The sequence below is a fragment of the Culex quinquefasciatus genome, chromosome 2 (assembly GCF_015732765.1).
Source record: "Culex quinquefasciatus strain JHB chromosome 2, VPISU_Cqui_1.0_pri_paternal, whole genome shotgun sequence".
Taxonomy (NCBI): domain Eukaryota; kingdom Metazoa; phylum Arthropoda; class Insecta; order Diptera; family Culicidae; genus Culex; species Culex quinquefasciatus.
In genome coordinates, this window is record NC_051862.1 from 139,979,787 (window position 1) to 140,004,199 (window position 24,413).

Consider the following 24,413-nt stretch of genomic DNA (forward strand, 5'->3'; position numbering starts at 1 on the left):
TCGTTTGAAAGTAAAATATAGTTCTTGTAGCAAAATTCAGACTAAGATTTGATTTACAGGAAAAATGTAATTGATTTAAGAATTCTTACATAAAGTATTCTTTACTTTTAAAACAAAAATTTAAGATAATAATTACACATGATAATTTCAAAAAAAAAAATCAGAAATTCTAAAAATGAAAAAAATCAAATACATAAAAAATATAAAATAATTACAACTAAAAAAATCCTTAAATTATAAAAAAAAAACATTTTTTATCATTTTTAAATAAAGATATTCAAAAAATAATTTTCAATCATTTCAATAAATTATGTTTTAATAATCTTATTTTTTTGATGCTTCGAATATTGGTATGTTTGAATTCAAGTGCAGACTAAGATTAGACTTACAGGATAAAACTTATCAATTTATGAATTCTTACATAAAGTTTTCTTTATTTTTAATTTAGCAAGGTTTCGTAAATATAAAATTTCTAAACCATTCCTAGAGTCAAGATATTGCTTGAACAAACATCGATTTTAATAAATGGTTACAATCCTAAATTATTAAACATGTAGGGGAACTATACCCTTTCTCAGCCTATTTCTATTATCGGCCTATCAGCACTTTGATCATGAATTACAGCTTATATAAAGTGTTTTTGACTGATCCAAAGTAATAAATAGCTCAAATAAAAGTGAGCAAGCAACTCTCCATTGTTGATACATCTGAAAATGTTGATATAATGGCAGAAACGGCAAAAGTGATGAGAATTGGTCGAACGGCTTAGTGTGATTAAAATGGGTATATTTCCCCTATATAGATTAAAATTTTATTAAAAAATTATCTTTAGAATTGAGATCTGATTAATTTTTTTGTCATGTTTAAAAATTTTATTTTTGCTCAAATTCTGGACCAATTTTCAGAATACAATGAGTAATGAATTTGAAAATGGCGTTTAGTCGGAATATTAAAGTTAAACATGATTCGTTTTGATGTTTGATGCAATCGAGGAAAATTTTAACGGTTACATATGCATTTAAAAATGGTTACATATGCATTATTAACAACTCTTCCAGTGAATATTTTGGCGTTAAAAATTAATTTAATACATTTTATCTAAATTTTTTAACACATTAAAATTAAACACAGGCACTGATTTTTTTTCTTCAAATATATATTTATTATAGACCTACACAGAAAAAAAATGTGAATTTATTCGACACGGAAAAAATGAATCACATGTAAACTCAGTTGATGTCAACTTGAGATTCGACGTAATTTTTTTTTGTTGCCATGGAGACACTTCAGAAGCTGAAATTTCAACGATTATATTTTTTTGTATTTCATTAAAATTATTTATTTATGAGAGCACCAGGAGCTTCGCAAAATATGAAATGGCTTCAATAGCTTAGAACAATTAAAATAAAACATTGTTTAAGTTTGTTTATAAAATTTTAAGAAAAACAAATATTCCAGTTATGAGTTTTATGTTGTGCTAGAAAAAATGAAAAATGTTAGATAAACCATCACAATTATCACACAGCTGAAAATGTAAATCCAGACGGTTTAAAATTTCTCTCAGTATAAAATACAGAAAACATAATACTTAGATAAATCGATATTTCTTTTAAAAAAAATTTATGCTTTCAAAAATTTGATTCAAGTTAAGTATATTTTAAATTTTGCGACGTTTATCACGAAATTGGATTACAATTAAACAATTCAAGAAAATGTTAAAAAACACTTTCTCTACACCTTTAATACAAACTAGCTGTTAAAATAAAGAAAAAATGACGAACGAGTTTCTTCAATAAATACATTGATAACTTAATATGAAAATCTTCGAAAACTTTTTTGCATACATTACATTAAAATTTTACAATTCATCTCAATAATTATACCACAAACCAAGTGATGGTATAAATGATTTGCTGATTTTTATACTCCTTGAATATTTGCACCCAAGCCCCCCCCGAACAAAAATCCTGGCTACGGCCCTGCCCTGCACTATCAATAAATCGTTTTCCTATCAGTTTGCAGCTCCTGATAAGGCGTTTTCGAAGGTCTTCTCGAAGCTTTCAAATGCACTCTTGAAATCTTTAAGAAAGCCATGTTTAACACAAACTTACCATGGAAAAGATTTTTTTTCTCTCCCCCGAGGGGCTCGAATGTGTACTGCGCTGAGATGATAACAAAAGGGAGAGCTGCACTGATAACACAGCAAGAGTGGGAGAGCTCACTGAGTGCACTTGTAAACAGATGTGAGTCGTCTACACTTGAAACGAAGATTCGGCGAAAGCATTTTTATGTGTGTTGAAGTGAGGCGAGGGCCGCGTGGCAACACTGCTGCTGATTGCAAGCCCTTGTCTCTCTACCTCTCTCTCTCTCTTTCTCTCTCTTTCTGGCCGGTTGTTCGATTTTTAATTTCAATTTAAATTTAGATTTCGATTCAACAATCAGTCCTCCACAATTTGGGCAGACACGTCAGTCGATGTCGGTGGTGCTGGGTGGTACGATGACGAAAAAACAACATTGGCGCATTTTTTTTTGGTGGAGTGATTGCCGGCAGTGATCGAAAATGTTTCCTTTTTTTGTGTTCTTTTTTTCAGTTACGGTAATTAATCGAACGATAGGTCAATGGTGCATTACAATCTTGTTAAACTGTTAATTCGGCCTAAACTTGAATATTTACAGGCATAACTGGAATGTTTTCAAACCACTTTTTTTTAAATATTTCTTTTAAATAGTTTTAGCACACTTGGCGTATCGCAAAAAGTAGTGAACTTTGAACGTTTAGTATTTATTTACCAAATTAAAAATACAACAATTTTCTCAATGACAATAAGTTCAAATCGAAAATCCAATGAAACGAAATTCATAAAAATCTTCCAAGTTCACGAAAATTTCAGTTGAACAAATTCTACAGTAGGGGAAAGTGGGGCAAGTTTAACAAGCAAAGCAAATGCTCGTTAAACCCCAATAAAAACGTACAAAATTCGTTGGATTTTGATGATAATTATCTTATCCTAGGTCTTCACTACGACTTTGATAGATCATATTTTATAAAAAAAAACTATCTGATTTTTAGAACGTTCTACAGCTGAGCGGGACTAGACGAACATCCCGTTTGCTAACAATTGAATTGTTATCATTACAAAATATCAGATTGGAATGTATTTGAAACTCTCTAATCATTTCATCGTTTTTTCGATTTTTTTTTCATTGATTCTCATGTTAGTGAATATTAGCATATCAAAAAGATGCAAAAAATTTAATGATGAAAAAAATTAAATGTAAGATCATGAAATATGATAAAAATATAGAATATTTTTTGCATAATTGCCCTGCTTTGCACTATGGTACATTGGGTGGCCAAGTTTCAAAAAAGTCACTTTCTCCAAATATTTGTTGGTATTTTTTTCTCGAAAGTAAACATTCTAACTAAGAAAAATCCAAATTTTCAAAGTTCTAATTTTGTTCATTACGGAGATACGCAAGCTGAAAGTCAAAAAATGGAGTAAAAATCTAGCGTTTTTCGTAAAAAAGGCTGATTGTTTAATTTTAACATAGCTCAACCATTTTAAATATTTTATTAGGACAATTATACATCGTTGGAAAGGTAATGAGATAAGCTTTGAAACTATTGATAGATAAAATGTTGTTTCCAAACCAAAAACTGAAGTTTTCATCGAATAACTGGAGCATTTTTTTGACAAAACTTATTTTTTTGTGTTTGCTAATCGAGTACTTTTTTTGCTAACTGATGCTAAACATGAAACTAAGATCACTTGAAAGATTGGGTCATAATCTAACATTGCTGAAATTTCCAGCCTGCGATTTTTTGCGTTTTCGGAGATATGCCATTTTGAACATTTACGTTTTATCAAAATTTGCTGCAATCTACATATGCGCCCGTTTATTTCACTTGCTTTGCTACCTACTTCGTGGGCATCGTCGCTTCAAAAATCAATACCTGGTTTCAAGAAGTTCGAAATTACTTTATTGGAATTTTCTGTTGCCTACATTTAAAATTGAGTGCCTTAGTCAAAATGAGGTATTCGTACCGAAATTTCTCAAGCGAAACTGGAGAATCTCAGTTTGATACCAAAAAAAGTATTCAGCAAAATATTGAGTTAGCATGATGAATTTCTGCGATCAATCCATGAAACTGATCCACATTTAAGTTCTATGTTGGTTAGTACAAAACATCATAAAAGTACCTTTAACATATCCTGAAGCTGTCAGAAACTCTATAATCATATGAATTTTCATGAACAAGAACATTAGGATTAGTAAGAATATGGTTTGTATTTTATCGTTTTACTTCATAATTAATATTTTGAATGAAATCAATTTTCTGTTATTTGATTTAACAATTAAAATTTTCGAAATTTATGCCTGTAAGGATGGGGGGTCTCAAGTTATATGGCATGGACTCACAAAAAGAAACACACAGCAGTTAATAATAAATATTTGACTTGAAATGAATTTATTACGCTTAACAAAATATTGTTGGGGGAGGGGGGTGAAAGACAGAGGAGGGAGGGGTTGTGTCCTTAAAGTGGGGATGTATTAGCTTATCCATAATTTAATAATATAAACTTGCAATACAATATATACGCAATTCTGTTGCACTTGCAAATGTATGAAAAGACTATTTATTATAAACAATCAACTATTGAAAAACATGAAAACTCATAAAAATCGACGTATATCATTTCAATACCATACAATTACCCAAATTTGTATGAAAAAACATTTAAAAAGCAAAAAAATAATTTGGCCGCCTGTTTGTATGGAGATGGCCCATAGTGCTTTGCATTGTACATTATTGTCAGTTATAATACAGTAAATTTTTTGCAAAATATCATTGAATTAGAGAAAATATTATTTATTCCCAAAGTTTAAGGCATTTTTCGTTCTGTCATCCCATAATTCAAAATTAAACGATATAGCTATAATTTATTAAAAATGGTTTTTAATCGGTTGGTTAAATATTTTTTTGTGAAAATTTAAATTTTATGCGATTCAGTCCAGGTTCGATTATCCGAAGCCTCGATTATCTGAAGGTTTGTATGGGACTTCGGATAGGGTATTTCAACCAATAGTGTACACCCTGGTAGAGCCGATGGAGCATTTTTCACAAGTTATCACTATTTTAAGCACTATTTCATAGCTTATTGTAAAGAATCATGAAAGCTGAAGATTTTTGAACAATTCTGACTATTTTCGCCTTCCTCACCTTACTGAGGAACGGCTATAAAATCACTCGAAAAATGAACTTATTAATTCGACCTCGTAGACCCACCTTCACGTATAAATATCGACTCAGAATCATGTCCTGAACAAATGTCTGTGTGGATGTGTGTAGCTGGGTGGACAAAAAATTGTCACTCGATTATCTACGGACTGGATGAACGTATTTTTTATCGTATTAGTCTCATTCGATCCATCTTGGGGTCCCATAGATCTCTATTTAAAATCAACAAGTTTAGTTAAGTACTTTAAAAGTTATGCTAAAAAACGATTTTGGCGTATGTCCGGAAGATTGTAAAAACTGTGGTTTTTGCATGAAAGCCTATCATGTTATACATTTTCTGGAGGGTATTAAAAAAAACCTTTCCAATGAGCCCAAAACATTGAAGATCTGACAACCCTATCAAAAGTTATTAGCACTTAAGTGTTATTTTTACACTTTAAGTTTTTTTTTGCCGGTTATGGACCCCCTTTTCCTTTAATGGACCCGGGTCCAAAATCCGATTGTTATTTATATATCAAATTTAACCGATATCTGATGTTTTGATGCATGATGTGAGTCTATTTTTTTTTAATTTTTCATTTTAAAATTTCGTGTTTTTTCTAACTTTGCAGGGTTATTTTTTAGAGTGTAACAATGTTCTACAAAGTTGTAGAGCAGACAATTACAAAAAATTTTGATATATAAACATAAGGGGTTTGCTTATAAACATCACGAGTGATCGCGATTTTACGAAAAAAAGTTTTGAAAAAGTTGGTCGTCATCGATCATGGCCGTTCATAGTCACCCGCGACAGACACGGACGACGAAACGAAGAAAAACGCAAAAAGTAACTTTTTCAAAACTTTTTTTCGTAAAATCGCGATAACTCGTGATGTTTATAAGCAAACCCCTATATCTATATATCAATTTTTTTGTAATTGTCTGCTCTACAACTTTGTAGAACATTGTTACACTCTAAAAAATAACCCTGCAAAGTTAGAAAAAACACGAAATTTTAAAATGAAAAATTTTGTTCTAAATGAAAAAATGACCCTTCTGGGTCAATGTAGATTCGAAAAGTACATTAAATTTCCCATAAAATAACTTGTTCCAATTTTTTTACAGTCGAGTAACGGAAAATGGGAGAATTTTAAAAAAAATTGTGTTTTTTACGATGAAAAATACGTTTTTTCGGAATTCGGAGTACGCCATCAAATCGGGCGTCTAATTTTACATAAAAGTCCCTTTGACACCAAATTTCTATCTCATTACCGTTTCAGGCTGCAAATTATTGAAAAACACCTCTTTTTTCGCATGTTCAAAAATGGAAGGGGTCGTACCGCCCCTCCGTCACGAGATATCAAAAAAATGGACCTCGTATTCGTGATCAGGGACAAAAGTTACCCCTTAGGACAAAGTTTCACGCAAATCGAAGAGGGGTCGGGGCAACTTTTCCCGATTTCGTGTGAGTTGGTAGAGAATTACCCAAATATAATTCAAAACATCAATGATGATGAGTCTTGTAGAAATAAACAATAGTATTGATTACTGTAAATCTTACGGTTTCAGAAAGTTTGATCCTTTTAAGACTAAACAGTTATATTTATATTCATGATTGAACAAATATGCATTTAACTTGATTAAAACAAGCTTTTACCGTAAATGTTTAAGAAAATATATTGCTCAATTGCACAGTTTTCTTCATTTTTATTGGTTAAATTTACAGGGGTCCACTATAAGAAAAGGTAGTTTAAATAAACAGTCAAATATAGGAAAGGGACTTATTGATAATATACCCTATTCGAATTATGCATTTTTCATAATATTTTTCATGGACTGTTCTTTGTCCCTTACTTTTTTTTACTTTTTCATCACTATTTTATAGAATGGACCATAAAATGTTCGAACATTGCGAAGCTTTCTGAAAAGTAAGAAAGCGCTAATATTAAATGTAATAAGTTCACTATTTGCAAGATATTCTGCATATCTGGGAACACTTCTAATATCTGGGATATATTTATTTTAATCTGGTTTAGCTTTTGGCTTGCAGTCAAAACTAATCAAAATAAAACAACTTATTTGCACTAAAACTTTTTTGTGCTGCTTATTTTGGATTGCAAGTCGATAATTGTTCCAGATTATTGATCTCATAAATAATTCATTGAAAAGTTTTTTTTTATTTAGTAGGATATTTCCATTTTTTTAAACATTGATTTAATTTTTTTCTTAATTAAGAGAAAATAATACCTCAACCAGATATGATTGATGATTCTAGTTTTAAAAATCAAAAAATTTCTCATGAAAAAAAAAATCTTTTTTCAGTGCATGTGGTCTTGATTGCTTTTTGTGTATGTTTTTTGATGTTACTGTTTTGAAATTACGATATTTTTAGACGAATTGTTGAAATCGATCGCTTTTGGATTAATATTTCAGTAAATTGAACTGTTTAGAAATATGTTTGGATTTTTTTTACATCCAACAAGTTGCTGGGGGGCATGCCAATCTAAGCTACTTTATAGTTGACACCGATATTTTATCTCATAATCTACTCCAACTACACATCTAAAAAGATTGTAATCGCGTAATTTTTAAAAATTGTAATTTGACGAAATAATCTGTTTGAAATCCATTTTTATTTTTTTTACGGATGAAAATATCCGTTGGGCGCACAATTAATATATTTATTAGATCCCTCATTTGCCTTACATAACTGAAAACCACGCATGAATCGTTACCTTGCACACCACCAGTGACCTCCGTGTTCAGTGTCAAGGTTGCAATCGGCGCGTTCGATTTACGGACGCGTGCATTCAACTCGCCAACCAGCGATCACGGATCGGGTTGCGGCCAATTCTTGTACGTTTCGTGCTCCATTTGATGGGCAATCTCCACCTGCGTATAGAAACAAAGTTATTGACTATGCTCAATTATTAGCGCTTGCTTCCTTAAGTCTATCCGAGGGAACTCTACAGCCAGATAAGAATCTTTTTGGTAGATTGAGTACCTCCTCAATGCTGCTATCCATCGACCTGACCGGTCCTTAAGTGTTAGTTCCTCCAATCAATGCAACTCAGAACTAGCAGAGCAGTAACATCAGTAGTTGTAGCCACAAGTCAGCGCGCAGTTGAACCTTTTCTAGCCGCGTAGTTGTTCTGGTCAAGAGCCGCGCTGAACGAAACACCTCACCGTCTTCGTCAGCACTCGAACCCAGAAGACAACGCGGCGGCGACACGTTGCAACTGCTACCTGCTGTTGGCTCACCGAGTCTTCGACGTGGAACCCTGACTTATCAGGAGTTACGCGAACGACTTGGACTTATTCGCGCTCAACAATATTGTAGATTATTGCAACGGAGAGAGTCGCTGCAGCACCACCACCTTAACCACGGCAGCAGAGAAGGATCTCGAAAGTGATTTTGTAAATACTTTTAACTAGGATACTCTCCAAATCTTGACGCCGGGTGCGTACGATCGCGTGTGCGTGTGTGTGTGTGTTGGTTAGTTAAGTGAGTGCGTACTACTAAGTTTGGCGACGATGGCACCAAAGACAGCCGAGAAGAAGAACCAGAACAAGAAGGGGCAGCAGCAGCAGCAACAGGGCACAAAACAAGACAAAAAGGTAATTGAGTGGGGAGGACGTTACGGGGCGGTGACGGGTCACGTACTCGCGCAGGTGTACGTGGGGGATTGTGGATTTCTTGGTAGAATCGTAATGTGAATAGGCATGTCCTAAAATTCTGATCTTTTTTTACTGAGACTTGAGCATTTTTTTTTTTTTGATTTTATGTATTATTTTATTTTTTGTTTTTTTTTTTGGCTCAAACTGATGGACTCCCACGACCAAAACAAAAATTTGGGAAGGATTTCTATATAAAACTCGATGTATTTGCCAAAGTTGTAGGTGTCGGTTAGGACTATTCTGAAATAACAATAACAAAATCCGTAGCAATAGAATTTTAATGTTTTTAATTTTAATGATATATTTTTGGGACCAAAAATGACATCTTTGGTTATAGACAAATCCCTCAATTAGTTTCAACCAGATCAAAATATACTAAAGTAATCCATTTTCGGTTTTAATGAATCCTCTATACAAGTCTCCATTCAAATTCAGGGTTAGTTAATTTAAAATTAATATCTTCGGCAAAGTTGTATAGTATGATCAATACTAAAAAAACGATCTTGAAAATCCCAATTTAGAAAAAAAAAACAAATATTATTTCCTTTTGTTTTTTTTTTTATTGTTTGTATACGTAAATACAAAAAATGTCTTCTTTTTGGCTTGACTTGACCTGAAAAAGCACTAGAAAAAAAATTAGAAATTAATTTATGAAGTTTTAACCATCGACGACCTATTACAAATTAAATTTGTTCAATGTTCCGGTTTGTATGTAGTTTACTCATTTATTCATGAAACTTATCATCTCTTGGTAGAAATAGAAATAAATGACATGTGAAATTAAAAAAAATGCATCCTATACAAGTCATCGGAATTTTACCGAGTTTATTTGATAATTTTGTGCTGCTTTAGTCTTTTTTGAGAATTGGCAATTTGGTACTAAATCTTTTTGCACTGTTTTCATTAGGGGAAGGTGGGGCAAGACGACCATATGGGGCAAGAGGAACAATCGCTCGCACGGCAGTAATTTTTACAACTTTGATTATTTCCAGTATGAGGAATTGTTGCTAGCCAATTATCTGATTCTACTACCACATAACCGCCAAAACAACGTAAAAGCCACTGGCAGGGTTGTTACGGACGGCGCGGATCGCGCGGATGGCGCGTTTCGCGCGGATGGCGCGGATCTGGCGCGGATTTGCTGGCTAATTTTGCTCAGGCGCGGATTTCGCGCGGATGGCAATTTTGAAAATGTTTGTTTGTATTTTCTTAGTACGAAACGTCGAAAAATGAAGATAAAGATTATGTAGAAATTATTTTTTATATGTTTCTTGTCATTTCTTAACATCTCCGGCTCTGAATATTTAATTTCTTTTGAGTTTTGATTAATGATTTTTAACCTTATTTATTTTTAATTTTATACTGGATTTATTCAATTTTTAATTTTGTAAATCAAATATTAAAAGCTTTTCCCTAACATATAGATATTAGAATGTGTAACAAAAACTATTATTGGGGCTTGTTCTGGTGGACGCCAAATATGAGCTTGATTGGACGTAACAGAAGCTGGCCTCCACTTTAGAATTTTGGAATGGAATTTAAACGGTAGAAATATTTTTTTTCTAAATTTAAACATTCTTGGCGAAAATAAAAAGATCAGAACATTCCAAATTCAAAGCTTCAGAAATTCAAAAATTCGAAAAAAAAATAGTTTTATTAGTTTTCATAATAACAAAAAAAAAATCAAAATACATATTATTTTTTTTTCGTAATTTCTAAAATCGTAATTTAAAAAATCTGAAATTTCGAAATTCAAAATTTTAGCAATCTGAAATTCATAATACAAAAAAATTGGGTAATTGAAAATTTGAAGATTTAAAAAAAAATCAAAATTAAAAAGTCAAAATTTAAAAACTAAAAAATATCAAATTCAAAACAATATAGAAAAAGATTTCTCAAATCTAAAATGATTTTAGTATCCTTAAGCTTATAAATTCTAAAATCCTAAAATCCTAAATTCTAAAATTCTAAAATTCTAAAATTCTAAAATTCTAAAATTCTAAAATTCTCAAATTCTAAAATTCTAAAATTCTAAAATTTTAAAATTCTAAAATTCTAAAATTCTTAAATTCTAAAATTCGTAAATTCGTAAATTCGTTAATTCTAAAATTTGTTAATTCTTAAATGTTTTTATTTTTAAATTCTTAGTTCTTAAATTCTTGAATACCACAATTTTTGAAGTCCTTTTTATGTAAGAGATTTTAAAATTATGAGAAGACATTATTTTAAATATCGGAAATTAAATTTCTTTCGGAGTGAAATTTTAGCGAGGATTTTGGATTACAAACTGTATAAAATTTCTTAGATTTTGAATATTTAGACTTTCGAAATTTAAAATTTTATCATATTATAATTTTAAGGTTTAAATTTTTAGGTTTTTATATATTGTATTTTCTATTTTGTAGATTTTTTTTCATGACCCTTGCCTTGACCGTCTTGCTTTCATTCTTTTGGAGCCTTTAACCATAAAACGAGTTTTTTTAAATCAAATACCTTCTAAATTAGTTTTTCTTTATCAAAAAATAAAAATTCTTAAATGTTGGTCGCGATATTTTTTTATATGGCGTGGATTTTGCGCGGTTTCGGATTTTAGGTCGGCGCGGATTTGGCGCGGATTTTTATTCGACTCTCCCGTAACAACCCTGCACTGGGCATAAGATTGAATGACGTTTTTTTACAAAACCTTTGTTTTCTTATAATATTTGAAAAGTACAAAATAAGGCTTAGGGTTCGTTTTAAGGCTTATTTTATCAAAATGCATTTTTTCCTAGATCAATAGTGTCCCTACCAATGACTTGCACCTATTATAAAGTATGATTTAACTTTTGGTTATTTCTGTTGAGAGCTTTTAAAAAATCATGTTCCGGTGGGGATTTTTAGTATGGAAAAAATTACGAATTGCTGCAACAACATATTTTATTGTGAAATAAATAGATAAAAGTACTTAAAAACTGATAAATAATTGTAAAAAAACTGTCCATACAAAATATAGTGATATCATGAAAATTTACTATTTATCATCTGAGTAATATTTTTTTCTCGTAAAAACGATCAAATTTTTACTAAAATATAATTTTTTAATCTAAAAATGAAAGAAGCGTTTCAAATACATTCTAATCTGATGTATCTAAGTGAGAACAGTTCAACAGTTAGCAAATTAACATGTTGTTTCATGCATTGTTCCTCTTGCCCCAACGGGTTGTTTCTCTTGCCCCACTAGTTGCGTAGAACCTAGTAGAACTTACGGAAAATCAAAAATTTTAAAATCAATTTTTTACATTAAAAAACCGGATTTTTTAAAAACTTGTTCTATCAAAGTCTCAGTTAAGACCTGGAATAAGATGATTATAAAAAAATCCGACAGATTTTTTTACGTTTTTAATGGGTTATAACGAGCATTAACACTTGCCCCACTTTCCCCTATGATGATATTAATAACTGATAGCAGTTCTAATTTCACCCAATTCAAGTCTGAAAGTGGTAAAAAAAAGTTGAAAATCTCGATCCGCCAAGCGAAGCCAAAATAATCAAAAGACGCTAGAATTATACTTCAAAATAGTATTTTGATGTATTTGAGATATTTTCTTTAAAAATAAAATTTATAAAAAATAACACTCTCTTCTACGTAAAATTAAAAAAAAATCATGCATTTAAAAAAAACATTTCCTATTCATTATTTCAAATTTTGTCTAAAATACAAAAAAAAATGTTAAAAATGTTGTTAATTTCTGCATAGTTTTTTATATAACAATTAACAAAAGTACCTGAACTGAAAATTAGTGATTTCTATGTTTTTTTTGAAAATAATTATCTGTTATTTTAAACTCAACTTTTTGATGCGAAATTATACTTGGCATCGGAAGTAGTCTGTTATTTTTTTTTCTGAAAATTTTCAAATTTTGAGCTTTTTGTTAAACGACATACTGATGATAAAAAAAAGTTTATTTACGCAGCAAAAAATCCGATAGTAAAATCGCATGCAAAAGCATGCACATCTCCTTTGTAAAAAAGACACTCAATATTACACACTGCAGTACATTTTTTGTAATCACAAAAAAAATGTTGCAACCGACGGAATTCAAACGCAGCACCAACAGTATGGACTGGCGCCTTAGCCCGATCGGCCATCAGATCGATGAAGAGTGGAAGAATAAGAGTGCTGTGTAACCCGACCATTCGGATTATGAATGAAGGCCATACGGGTTTCTTCAATGCAAATTTCTTGAAAAATATCATCTGGGATTGTAGATCGATTTGAGTCAGCAAAAATGTGCAACTGGGTCCTAAAATTAGGCTTTAATTTGTGATATTATTATTCACAACTATAAAGCTTATTTTTCTGAGTACAATGACCCTTCGAACGACCTCAAAGGATTTAAAATTGATTTTTAATTATATTTTTAAAGATTAACTTCGCGGCCCTTCTTGACAGAAAAGGTCTTACTTGACAGCTCGTTCCAAGGGAACCATAGTTGATCCATCGAAAAAATGTTGTCTTGTAATTTATTTTGCATTAAAATGAAAAAAAGTTTTTAGAAATGGTTTTTAATCGTGTTTTTTATTGTTGTACATCAAAATTTACATAGGGCTTTAGTACCCATTTTTTTCCAATTGAAGAGTGTGGTTTAGTGTAGTGAGTGTCTTCATCTTTGTATGCTTAACTGCCTTATTTTTATTATAACTTGAAGTAAATTTACATCAAACGAAATAAATGACGCTATAAAGTTTTACACTTTCAACAGCTCCAGCCATTCCAGCTATTTAAGCAAGTATCATCAAGGGTATTATACTATGACAAACAAACAAACAAACTCATACTTTTGACAGTTTCCTGCTTTGTTTGTTTTGCTGTGTTTGATTTCAGAAACGTCAACCTGCATCATGATCAATCATGAAAAAGTTCGTGTTTGTTTGTCACAGTCAAATACCTGCTTTACACGAGCAAGCAAGCGTCACTCTGTTGCCAACAAATACTCGTGGCTCAGTGGTAAAGAGTTGTTCCTTCATCCAACGAGCTCGGGTTCGGATCTCAGTTAACGTATAAAGTTTTATTGTCAGCAAACATTTTTGCGTTGAAAGCTTTGAAAGAAAAAAGAGCTCAGCCAATAATATGAACTGCGTGGGCTCCAGTTTAGTCAGACCAGAATACAATTGGAAAATATGTTTGTAGAATGCTTGTAAAATCAATACGAAAAACTTTTAGTCAAAATTAAATTCAACAGAAGTGTTCACAAAAAGCTGCTCTACTGGTTGGTGTACTTGATCTTAGTAAATTTCAAGGAACACTCCAGATTATCCAGCATCAGTCAGACACGACCGCTTAGTACACTGGGAATAGGTATATTTCCCCTACTGCGAATTTGATAGGAGGGACCGAGGGGTCATATCGAATGTAGGAGCATCGTCTTCTGACACCCACTTACAGAGACTCAGAAAAAATGTCAGTGGATTTGGCTGCTCAGGTTTGGGTGCAGGATTAAACTTTTCATTCAAATCGTCTTCAAATTCAAATAAAGTTGTTGCTACGCTGAGATTGCTGTACCAAGGTCAGATTATTGTGACGTAAATGCGGGGAGCACTTCCCTTAAAAAAATACCTTTTAATTGTTTTAAACGTTTTATAAGGGTATCAAAACCAACAAAAACTATTAGGGTACATGTTTTTTAAGGCAGCCGTTGCATTAATGGTGTAACGCGTTCTAAAAACATGTTAGTACCTTTTAATGAAACGTAAAAAAATAAACGAAGGTTGGATTAATATTCTGTAGTTCACATGTTAGATATTATAGTCTTTAAACTCGATTGTAAACGAAGGATAGCTATTACTTTCCTCTGTATCGAATGTCATAACTGTACATTATATGGGGTCTTTGCCATCCAGCTCAGGTTACGCCGTCATTCATTAGCACACCCTTTAATATTGGCACGCGACTAGCGTCCGCATCGCGTAACTAAACCGCTACTTACCTAGTGACACCATACCCGGCACTTCTTATATTAGTTTTTTCTCTCTCCCTCTCCATTCCCGCAGCAAGTGCAAGACAAAGTCGCCTCGAAGAAGAACAAATCGGCCAAAGCGGCCAGCAAAACGGCCTCGCGGGGTGCCGCCTCGGTGTGCTGCAGCTTCCTGCTGGCCACATTCCTGCTGTTCGGACTGACCGGGGGCCTGATCGGGTTCGACACGTACCGGGCGGGTGGCACCTTCGAAAAGTCCCACACCGGCCAGCTGCTGAAGCAGGCGGGCCTGCTTCCGGCCGTCGAGGACGCGTGGACCTGCACGCTCAAGCACAGCGCCCGGGGCTACAAGTGGGCCGAGGAGCACGTGCCCGTCTACTACAACGCAACCAGCAAGGTGGGTCGTCGGCGTTGACTTCAATATGAGAGTTAGATTTTAACCTCTTCGATTCTTTCGTTTTTGCAGGCCGTTGGACCATACGTTGAATTTTCGATAGAGTTTAGCAAAATTCTCTGGAATGGTACCAAGAAGGGCTTTGGCAACGTGAAAACGCTGGTCGAGCAGAAGACCCCAGTGGTCGTTGACTTCGTAAGTAAAACGTAAACTCCGAATCAGAGCATAATCTGACTTGTTTTCCTACTCTTCCAGATTGAACAGTACGCGCCCGGTCTGCCCAAGAAGGTCGGTGACTTTACCAGCTCGTCCTGGACCGCGGTCAGCACGTTCACCGTCAAGACGTACCAGCAGAGTTGCGAGTTCTTCAAAACCAAGGTGTTTGTGTAAGTGTGCTCGCGCTTCGATTGGCTTGCGTTTGTGTGGATGTGATTGCTTTGAACCTGGTTACTTGAATTGAGAAAACTAAAAATTACGCAGGAAACATTGAAAAATAATCATTCGTTTAGTTTTTTGGTCTATTTTATTTCCGTTTTTTTCAATTTTCCTTAGCTGTTGCTTTGCAGGTTGGACGAAAAAATAAAGAATCCAGCAAACTATATCTAATTAATAGGACTAGTGATTTTTCGCGATTTCGCGGAAGCCGCGTAATCCGTGAAATTTGCCCCTGGCCGTGAAATTTTGTAAGCACCGTGAATGCCGCAAAATTTTAAATATTTCATTGATAAATCGCTTCTCAGTACATTTAAGCATTATTTATTTTATTTCAAATACTTTACAAGATTTTTAACAATCATTTCGGATGTAGTTTCCAAACTAAACAAATATTGCTTGTCAGATTTAGAGCTATTCTTTAAAGATATTGTTCATTAAAGTATTGTATGAAACGCAGAAATTGATTCTACATTTCCGGCAAAATTGATTTATTCCTCAAAATCCCAAAAAGATTGTAAAAGAACATTATTAAACACTACAATGAAAGAAAACACAAAAAAAGTTATTTGTTGAGCATTTGCAATTTTTATTATAATTTTCTGCAATTATCAACTGCTTTTATGAGTTTTGCCTAAAATTTATTCAAATACTCGAATTCCTATATTGTTGATCCTATGAATAAAAAAATGTTTTGTATATTGTTAATTTTATAACACTTGTTTTACTACTTCTTATCTCAATGAAATTAAATTAAATTTGCTGAATCATAAATCTAACTTCATGATAAATCCAATACATTTTTCAACAAAATAATTATTTGTGTCAGGAGATTCTATCTGCCACTAACTTTTAAAACAATTTTCTGTTCATAATTACGCTAAAAGAGCTCATTTTTACATTTATTTTGAGCAGTTTTTAGAGTACCGTGAAATTGCCGTGAACTTTCAATGTTTTGTATTTGGCATGCCGCGAAATTTCGATTTTTTTTTTTTTGCCGTGAAAAATCACTAGCCCTACTAATTAACAAGGTTTGAAATGGATTTAATTTTTCATAATTCCTATGACCAGAAAAGGTATTTTGCATCATTGTTACGTCAAAACAAGTCTTTTTAAGGGAGCGTTCTTTTTTTACTTTGCCCCTCCCCCCTCGTAACCAAATTTCCATACATTTTTTTTTGTATGGAGCGTAACACGGCCTTGAACAAATATTAAAAAAAAAGGTATTTAGATATTCTAAAAACTGTCTCGGTAACGAGTTTTCTGATGGATTTGGATTCTTCGGCAAAGTTTTAGGTTATGATGGGGACAATTTAAAAAAAAATGTTACTTGCCGTTTTTGATAAATATTTTTATATGTTTAAGAGAACCAAGAAAGGCCACAAAGAAGCATAGACAAAAAAATTACAGAGATATTATTTTTTGAAAATTCCATCCATTTTTTAAAAAAAGGAACAATTTTCAAGTTAATTTTAAGTATAAAAAAATATGTTTAGTTTATTTAAATACTTTTTTTTGTTGGCTGCTGCAGCTTTCTTTTGATAATTTACTTAGCCTTCAATTTTCAACTGACGATAACTCGGCAACTATTGGCCGGTTTTCAATGTTAAAATGATATTTCTTTTGTGAAATATTCTAATCTCTTATATACAAATATATTCAAAATTCAGCCTGACATTTCCAAATTTGTGTGTTTAGCCCCTTCGAAATTTTTGGAATTATGAAAATATTTCTCTTTGAGCAAACAATGTAACTTTCAGAGAATTTTCTCAGTTAATTGAACAAATATTCTAAGAAATTATCAAACCTACATGGACACTATTCCAAAAAAGCTCTACTTGTTCTATACTATTATAGTAATACTACCTAAAATTAACTTTTTTTTTGTCAATAAATCGTTTAAATCAAAAAAATGTTGAAAAGTGTTACTTTTCGAAACAGGTGCTGAAAAGTTCAACTTTTCAGCATTTATTTTGAAAAGTGTTGCTATTCGATTCTGTTATTTTTGGTACAGAAAAGTAGGCTATTTCGTCGTTCAAGAATGACAGGAAAAGTAAGTAGTTTCTCGACGGAATTGCAAAAAATAATTAACCCTCTAAAACCCAACCCCGCCTCTAGACGGGCTTCGATTTAAAAAAATCGCCAAAATCCATTTTTCAACCAATTTTTGATCTTAAAAAATCATTGGAAAGAAGAACTCTTAACATTTTAGAAAATTTAAAGGTTTTATGTTTAACTTATTTTATGTGACTCTGCAAATGTTTAAAAAAAAAATCATTTTAAAGGGTCAACTTTGGCTGTGTTTTTGCCTTCCTCACCTTACTGAGGAAAGGCTATAAAATCACTCGGAAAACGAAATTCTTAATTTGACCTCTTAGACCCACCTTTATGTATACTTATCGACTCAGAATCAAATTCTGAGCAAATGTCTGTGTGTGTGGTGGGATGTTGATCAAAAAATTTGCACTGGATTATCTCGGCACTGGCTGAACCGATTTGGACCGTATTGGTCTCATTCGATCCGTCTTGGGGTCTTATAAGTCGCTATTAAAAATTATAAAGTTTAGTAAAGTACTCCAAAAGTTATGCTAAAAAAACGATTCTAACAAAAGTCCGGAAGATTGTAAAAAGGGTGGTTTTTGTAAGAAACCCGGTCATGTTGTACATTTTTAGAAAGGTATTTGAAAGACCTTTCCAACGAGTTCAAAAGTTTGAAGATCTGACAGCCCTATCAAAAGTTATGCGCACTTAAGTGTTATTTATGCACTTTTTAGAGGCCGAATCTCGTATATTTCGATGAAAACGTTTTCCGGATCTATCATGCAACCTGTCTATAGATAGGTGATCAAAAGACCTTTCCAACGAGTTCAAAAAATTGAAGATCTGACAACCCTATCGAAAGTTATGCGCACTTAAGTGTTATTTATGAACTTTTCAGAGACCGCTATATTTCGATGAAAACGTTGTCCGGATCTATCATGCGCATGCATGCGCCCTGTCGTTAGATAGTTGATCAAAAGACCTTTGCAACGATTTCAAAAGATTGAAGATCTGATAACCCTTTCAAAAGTTTTGCGCACTTAAGTGTTATTTATAAACTTTTTTGAGACCGGATCTCATATATTTCGATGAAAACGTTGTCCGGATCTATCATGCGCCCTGTCGTGCGCCAAGTATTCGTTAAGGACCACATGTAAAATAAAATATAGGGTATTTGCCCTATTTTGGGCCTAGTACCTATATTGGTTCTACCAAACTTAATTCAACGAAATTAGGCATTTCACCAAATCTGTCAGGAATCTGCCACTTGATAATGATACGTGCAGTCATTATCTTCATTTTGTTGGGCAAGAATAATTTACTTTTTCCTTCTAAATTAGAAATAAAGCAATAAAAATAGCACTCTTCACTTTTTTCTTGGCAAATCGCTAGTTGCCCATTAGGTTGAAAATTTTCACCATCGCTCAGCACACGAATGAGAGCCGTCCCCCGAATCTCCAATCACCGGCAATATGTTTTTTGGTGGGTTGCACAATCCCGTAGCAAAAACAATCATTAAACTATCACCAAATCAATAAAATAACTGATTAAAGTTACTTCGTTCATTTCGGAGAGAATGGCTCTATCTTCAGTCCATTTGACACTTCTACAAATTGTGACAGTGTGTGTTCGCGTTTCACAAGTTACAGTCTTTCTTGCATATTACGGGCTTGTTGTTTGGCTACGCAACAATTGTTTGATTATGTTTAAAACGCGTAAAGAATGATATCAATCCTGTCCAAGCTAATTATGCGCGTAATGCAAGTGAAATCAATCGTTCTAATGTTGATATGTGGCTTAAAACATCACAATGATTGAGCATGTTTGTCGACCGAATTTGTGTGGCTGTACTGTACGAGCTGGGGCTGAACCGTACGTCAAAAAAGTTCGCCACGTGCTTCGAGATTTCAACCAATCAGAAGGCAGGCCGAAAATATGCACAAAGAAGGTCGTTTACTAGAAGCAATATCCCCAAAATAGGGACAAAAAATGTTTTAGTTTCTCGGGCTTATTCAGGATATAAAGTATTTTCGTCAAAAATGTGATTAAGTAAGAGCATTAGCATTAAAAAACCAACTTATTCGTGTAATACAAGCAAGGCTGCCTATAGCAGCCTTTGAAAACACATCAAATAAAAAGTTCGCTCGGCTTAGTAGCCCCAAAATAGGGACAAATACCCTATTTAATTGTATTTCTGTCGTGGCGATCACCCTGCACAACTCATGTGGCTGTGTTGCTGTGCAGTAACCAATGATTCCTTCTTAAGCTAACCTTTACAACCCTCGCTTTCTATCATTCCAGTGGTCAGCTGTCGCCCGAAAACTTGGGGAAAGCCTTCAACAGTACCCAACTGGCTGCTGCTCAGTACTATAGTTGGTTCCACGATCAGGTCGATTTCTACGCCAAGGTCCAGTAAGTTGACGCACTTCCTGAGTCCCCCCCCCCCCCTGCTCTCTCTCCCCCTCATAACACAAGAAGATCCCTCAGATCGGGTGAGGGGTGGGGCAGGTTGGAAAGCAACCCAACCACAACAGCAGAGAGGACAACTAACAATAAGCAACTACAACAACAGCTGGCTGGACGAAAAAAAAAAAATAATTAAAAGATGCATTGCTCGCCTTTTTTATAACATGCAAACAACAACAACAACAAACTTGATTGCGAGCGCCCTCGGGTTGACAAAATCCCACTCGATTGACATGTGAACGTGCGTGCGTGCGTGCCTGCTTGCGTGTGAGAGTACGAATTTGAATGCTGCTGTGCGAAACACAGAGAGTTTAAACTTAAATTAAGCAAGACTAGAAAGTTTAGCAAAGTGTCGGCCAAGTGCATGGTGAAGCGAAGAACAAGAACAAAGATTGACTAGAAATAATGATTAAACTTTTTGTTTTCGTTTTCGTTTTCTGTGCGATAAAACAACTACACACATCCCTTTGCGTTTTTGGCTTTGATTGTGAACAAAAAAAAAAAATGTGAGAGCGCGAGTGCAGAAAAGCCGGGAATTTTTGAAGGACAACTGAAGCTGCTAATCGTACTGAGCTAGACAGACAAGCGAGCGATGAATTTGACGCGTGTTACGAACGGGAGAAGCGCAATAGCTGAACAGGAGAGCAGCAGACAGGAGGATGATGCGTAAAATAGTAATGAATAAAAGAACAGGCGAAAACCCCCAGAATGAGAGCATTTGAGTAACTTCAACGGAAATTGTATAAGTACATTTGATAGACTTTTTTAAAATAATATTTTACTAATTTAATTTTTGTTTAATTGCTAAGGCTCCAGAAGTAACTGTTTGATGATGGAAGGGAATTATAAAAATGAACCTAAATTAATTTTCTGTTGTAAATCAGACGTCGTGTTTTTTGTTGCATTTCAATAGAACCGAAAGAAAGCCCTTTATAAACAGCAAAGACAAACGACGACGATGAAGAACGAAAATCGATTAGCGTTTTCTATTGTGTTCTTCCAGTATAATGCTCATATCGGCTGAGAAATTATTTTTGAAATTAAATAAATCTTTATTGAAATTTCTTATGATAATTACATTTCATTTACATTCTAAGTGGTATAGCTTAATGATATTCATCTTTGTTGTACTTTTCGTTTTATTATTAATCGATTACATTTATTTTATTAGCTTCAAATTGTTTTACATTTTTGCATTGAATTGTATACATTTGGTTAAAAAATAAAAATCATTTTAACAACTAATCCTAAGTTGAAACTTAAATAAAAATTCTATGAATTATTCAAAATCATTAGGACAAGTAAACTACGAACTGTAGGGGAGAGTGGGGAGACTTGATCCCCGGGGACACTTGATCCCAAGCCTGTATCTCGTCAGCATGTGGGTAAAACAATTGGCTTTGTTCTAGAAAGTTGTGCGAAATCAACTAAAACTCATTGTAGAAAACAAAGAAAAAAATTAATAAATGTTTAGATTGAGTTACACACATTTTTCTAAAAAGTGCTGCAAAAAAACTTCCAAAAGATCTTTTTTCTTTATTTTGATAAGTTTAGAAAACACTCAAAAATAATTCAAAAAAATATTTTTTATACATGAATTGTTTGATAAACATATCAACTCCAAAACCCTTACGCACTTGACGTTAAATTTATCGTCATACTAATTTTACAATCAATTGTTTAAAAAAGTGCGTTTAGGGAGACTTGATCTCTGCATTTTTACAGTCACTGGAATCAGCCTCAAGATTAAATAATTGGGCTGGGTTTTCGTACAAAGTTTCCTTCAGTATAGTTGAACATAACTTACTGCAGTTTGAACCATTTTTTCAAAAGTTTTGTAAACAAAAATTACCAGCTTTTGTAAACATGCTCAATTTTGGTCCAAAAAAGAAAATTTTAAGTTTTTAAATATTTTGCATGCTAAACTTGTTATATTTTGAACACAAACGTACAGGTTTAATGTGAAATTGCTGTAACTTATAGAAAATTAAAAGTTTGGATGAATAAGAAACATTTTGTTTAAGATTTCTTCAAAATGTTGAATGGGGGATCAAATTACCCCCAATCGGAACACAGAGTTTGAAGGCTCAAAAACGTCAAAAATCTTAAAAAGGCTATAACTTAGGCAAAATTCTATTTAATTTCAAAATTCAAAATGCATCTTAAAGGGCTTGAATGCAACAAAATGCAGGGAGAAGCATCGGAATTGGTTAAATCTAAAGGGAGTTATTGGCATTTTAGTGAAAAAATAGCATAATTTTCAAACTCAAATAAAAAAGTTTTCCATCCAGATAATCAACTCGGTTCGACCTGCAGCTTGTAGGGGATATCTGGGACTACCATCTGAGAATGAGAACGCTTTGGGTTAGGCAGTTTAACACATCAAATAGACCATTTTACTTTTAGTGAATTTTTTCGCTGTAAATTTTTGCTCGGGGGACCGCTTAGATCCCATTTTTTGGTTACAATTTTATCACGTTTTTTATACGTGTTCCTGAGACAATTTCACAATAGAAACATGCATAAACATTAGCCCGGGTCAAAAAAATTAAAGTTGCCCAAATCAAAAATTATATGAGATTGTCCGAAAAAGCATTAAAAATGGAGGCTCAGGCCAAAATTTCAGCCCATTTGGTTGAAAACTGGCTTGCCTTGAGCAGGAACAAGTTTAAATGGGAATTAACCCTTAAAAATGGAGCATTTAGGTAAACTGCTCTGTACAAGTCAGCCGTTAACAAATGACGACTTTTGCATACCATGGGGTCCTAGAGGATGGTCTTGGGAATAATTCCTCCGAAGGGTGCAAGACGATCCGAGGTCCCTGATCTTGCATTGAACCGGATTCATTCCGGCGTCGCAGAAATTCTCATGGTCCCAGCAAAATGTATAGGGAAAAATCAAAGCACACTAAGAAGGCTGCCTCGATCAGAGGACGCCACATGGCAATCAGCCACCACGTGGCAAGAGGGTATCATAAATTTTTGCTTTTTAAGTAGTTTTGTTATTCCAAGAACACTTTTTTCAGCCAGATATTTGATCAAAAACACCTTAAAAACGCTAAATTATTTTTGAAGCCGAAATTTGAAGTTATTTACCGGCCACGTGGTGGCGAATTGCCATGTGGCGTCCTCTAATTGAGACAGCCTTCTTAGTGTGCTTTGATTTTTCCCTATCGAGCTGTCAAATCGCAACATGGAGTTAAACTTTCTGTGCAGTTGCTGTGAAGCTTACCAAGGCTTTTCAAAAAGTTTAACTCCATGTTGCACGCACACACTCTCACTTTTAATTTATCGATACATTTTGCTGGGACCATGCATGAGAATTTCTGCGACGCCGGAATGAATCCGGTTCAAGGCAAGACCAGGGGCCTCGGATCGTCTTACACCCTTCGGAGGAATTGTTCCCCAGACCATCCCCTAGGACCCCATGGTATGCAAAAGTCGTCATTTGTTAACGGCTGACTTGCACAAGCCAATTTACCCAAATGCTCCAGTTTTACGGGTAAATTCCCATTTAAACTTGTTCCTGCTCAAGGCAAGCCAGTTTTCAACCAAATGGGCTGAAATTTTAGCCTGAGCCTCCATTTTGAGTACTCTTTCGGGCAATCTCATATAATTTTTGATTTGAGCAACTTTAATTTTTTTGACCCGAGCTAATAAATCAAGGGGCTGGAAACTCTAATATTGCTTAAGAATACTGAGTATACTAACGATATTCCAGTATACTTGTTAGTATACTTACCAAACAGCAATAAACTGTTAGTATATTAAGATACTCTCAGTATATTGGTAAGTATACTGGCGATTGGTAAAGGAAATAAGAAGTATACTAACATATATTTTGATATATTGGTTAACATAATAATTATAGATCTAAGAGTTTCCAACCCCTTGTAATAAACATGTTTATTTTCATCCATTTTAACCCTTAAAAATGAAACTTAAAAAAATTAAGAAGCTGCTTTTTTTCTGGTGTCATCTAGTATCCTTGGAAACGAACTTGATTTTAAATAAATGTGAATCGAAGATTTTCTTTTAAGTTTCATTTTTTATGTTTATGCATGATTCTATTGTGAAATTGTCCCAGGAACACGAATATGATAAAATTGTAACCAAGAAATGGGATCTAAGGGGTCCCCCGAGCAAAAATTTACAACCAAAAAAAAACACTAAAAGTAAAAGTGTTTATTTAATATGTTAAACTGCCTTACCCAAAGCGTTCTCAGTCT

The 24,413-nt window shown here is 33.6% G+C and overlaps 1 protein-coding gene across 1 annotated transcript in view; it reads left to right on the plus strand.

Moving 5' to 3' along the window:
* The window catches only part of LOC6031799 (transmembrane protein 214), a 52,899-nt gene extending 31,829 nt beyond the window's left edge, over positions 1–21,070 (plus strand). The window contains exons 5-8 of the mRNA XM_038252203.1: positions 14,930–15,250; positions 15,320–15,442; positions 15,503–15,633; positions 20,021–21,070. Coding sequence (XP_038108131.1) covers positions 14,930–15,250; positions 15,320–15,442; positions 15,503–15,633; positions 20,021–20,135 — 690 coding nt within the window. The 3' untranslated portion in view covers positions 20,136–21,070. The remainder of the gene's footprint in view (positions 1–14,929; positions 15,251–15,319; positions 15,443–15,502; positions 15,634–20,020) is intronic.
* Positions 21,071–24,413: the final 3,343 nt, after the last annotated feature.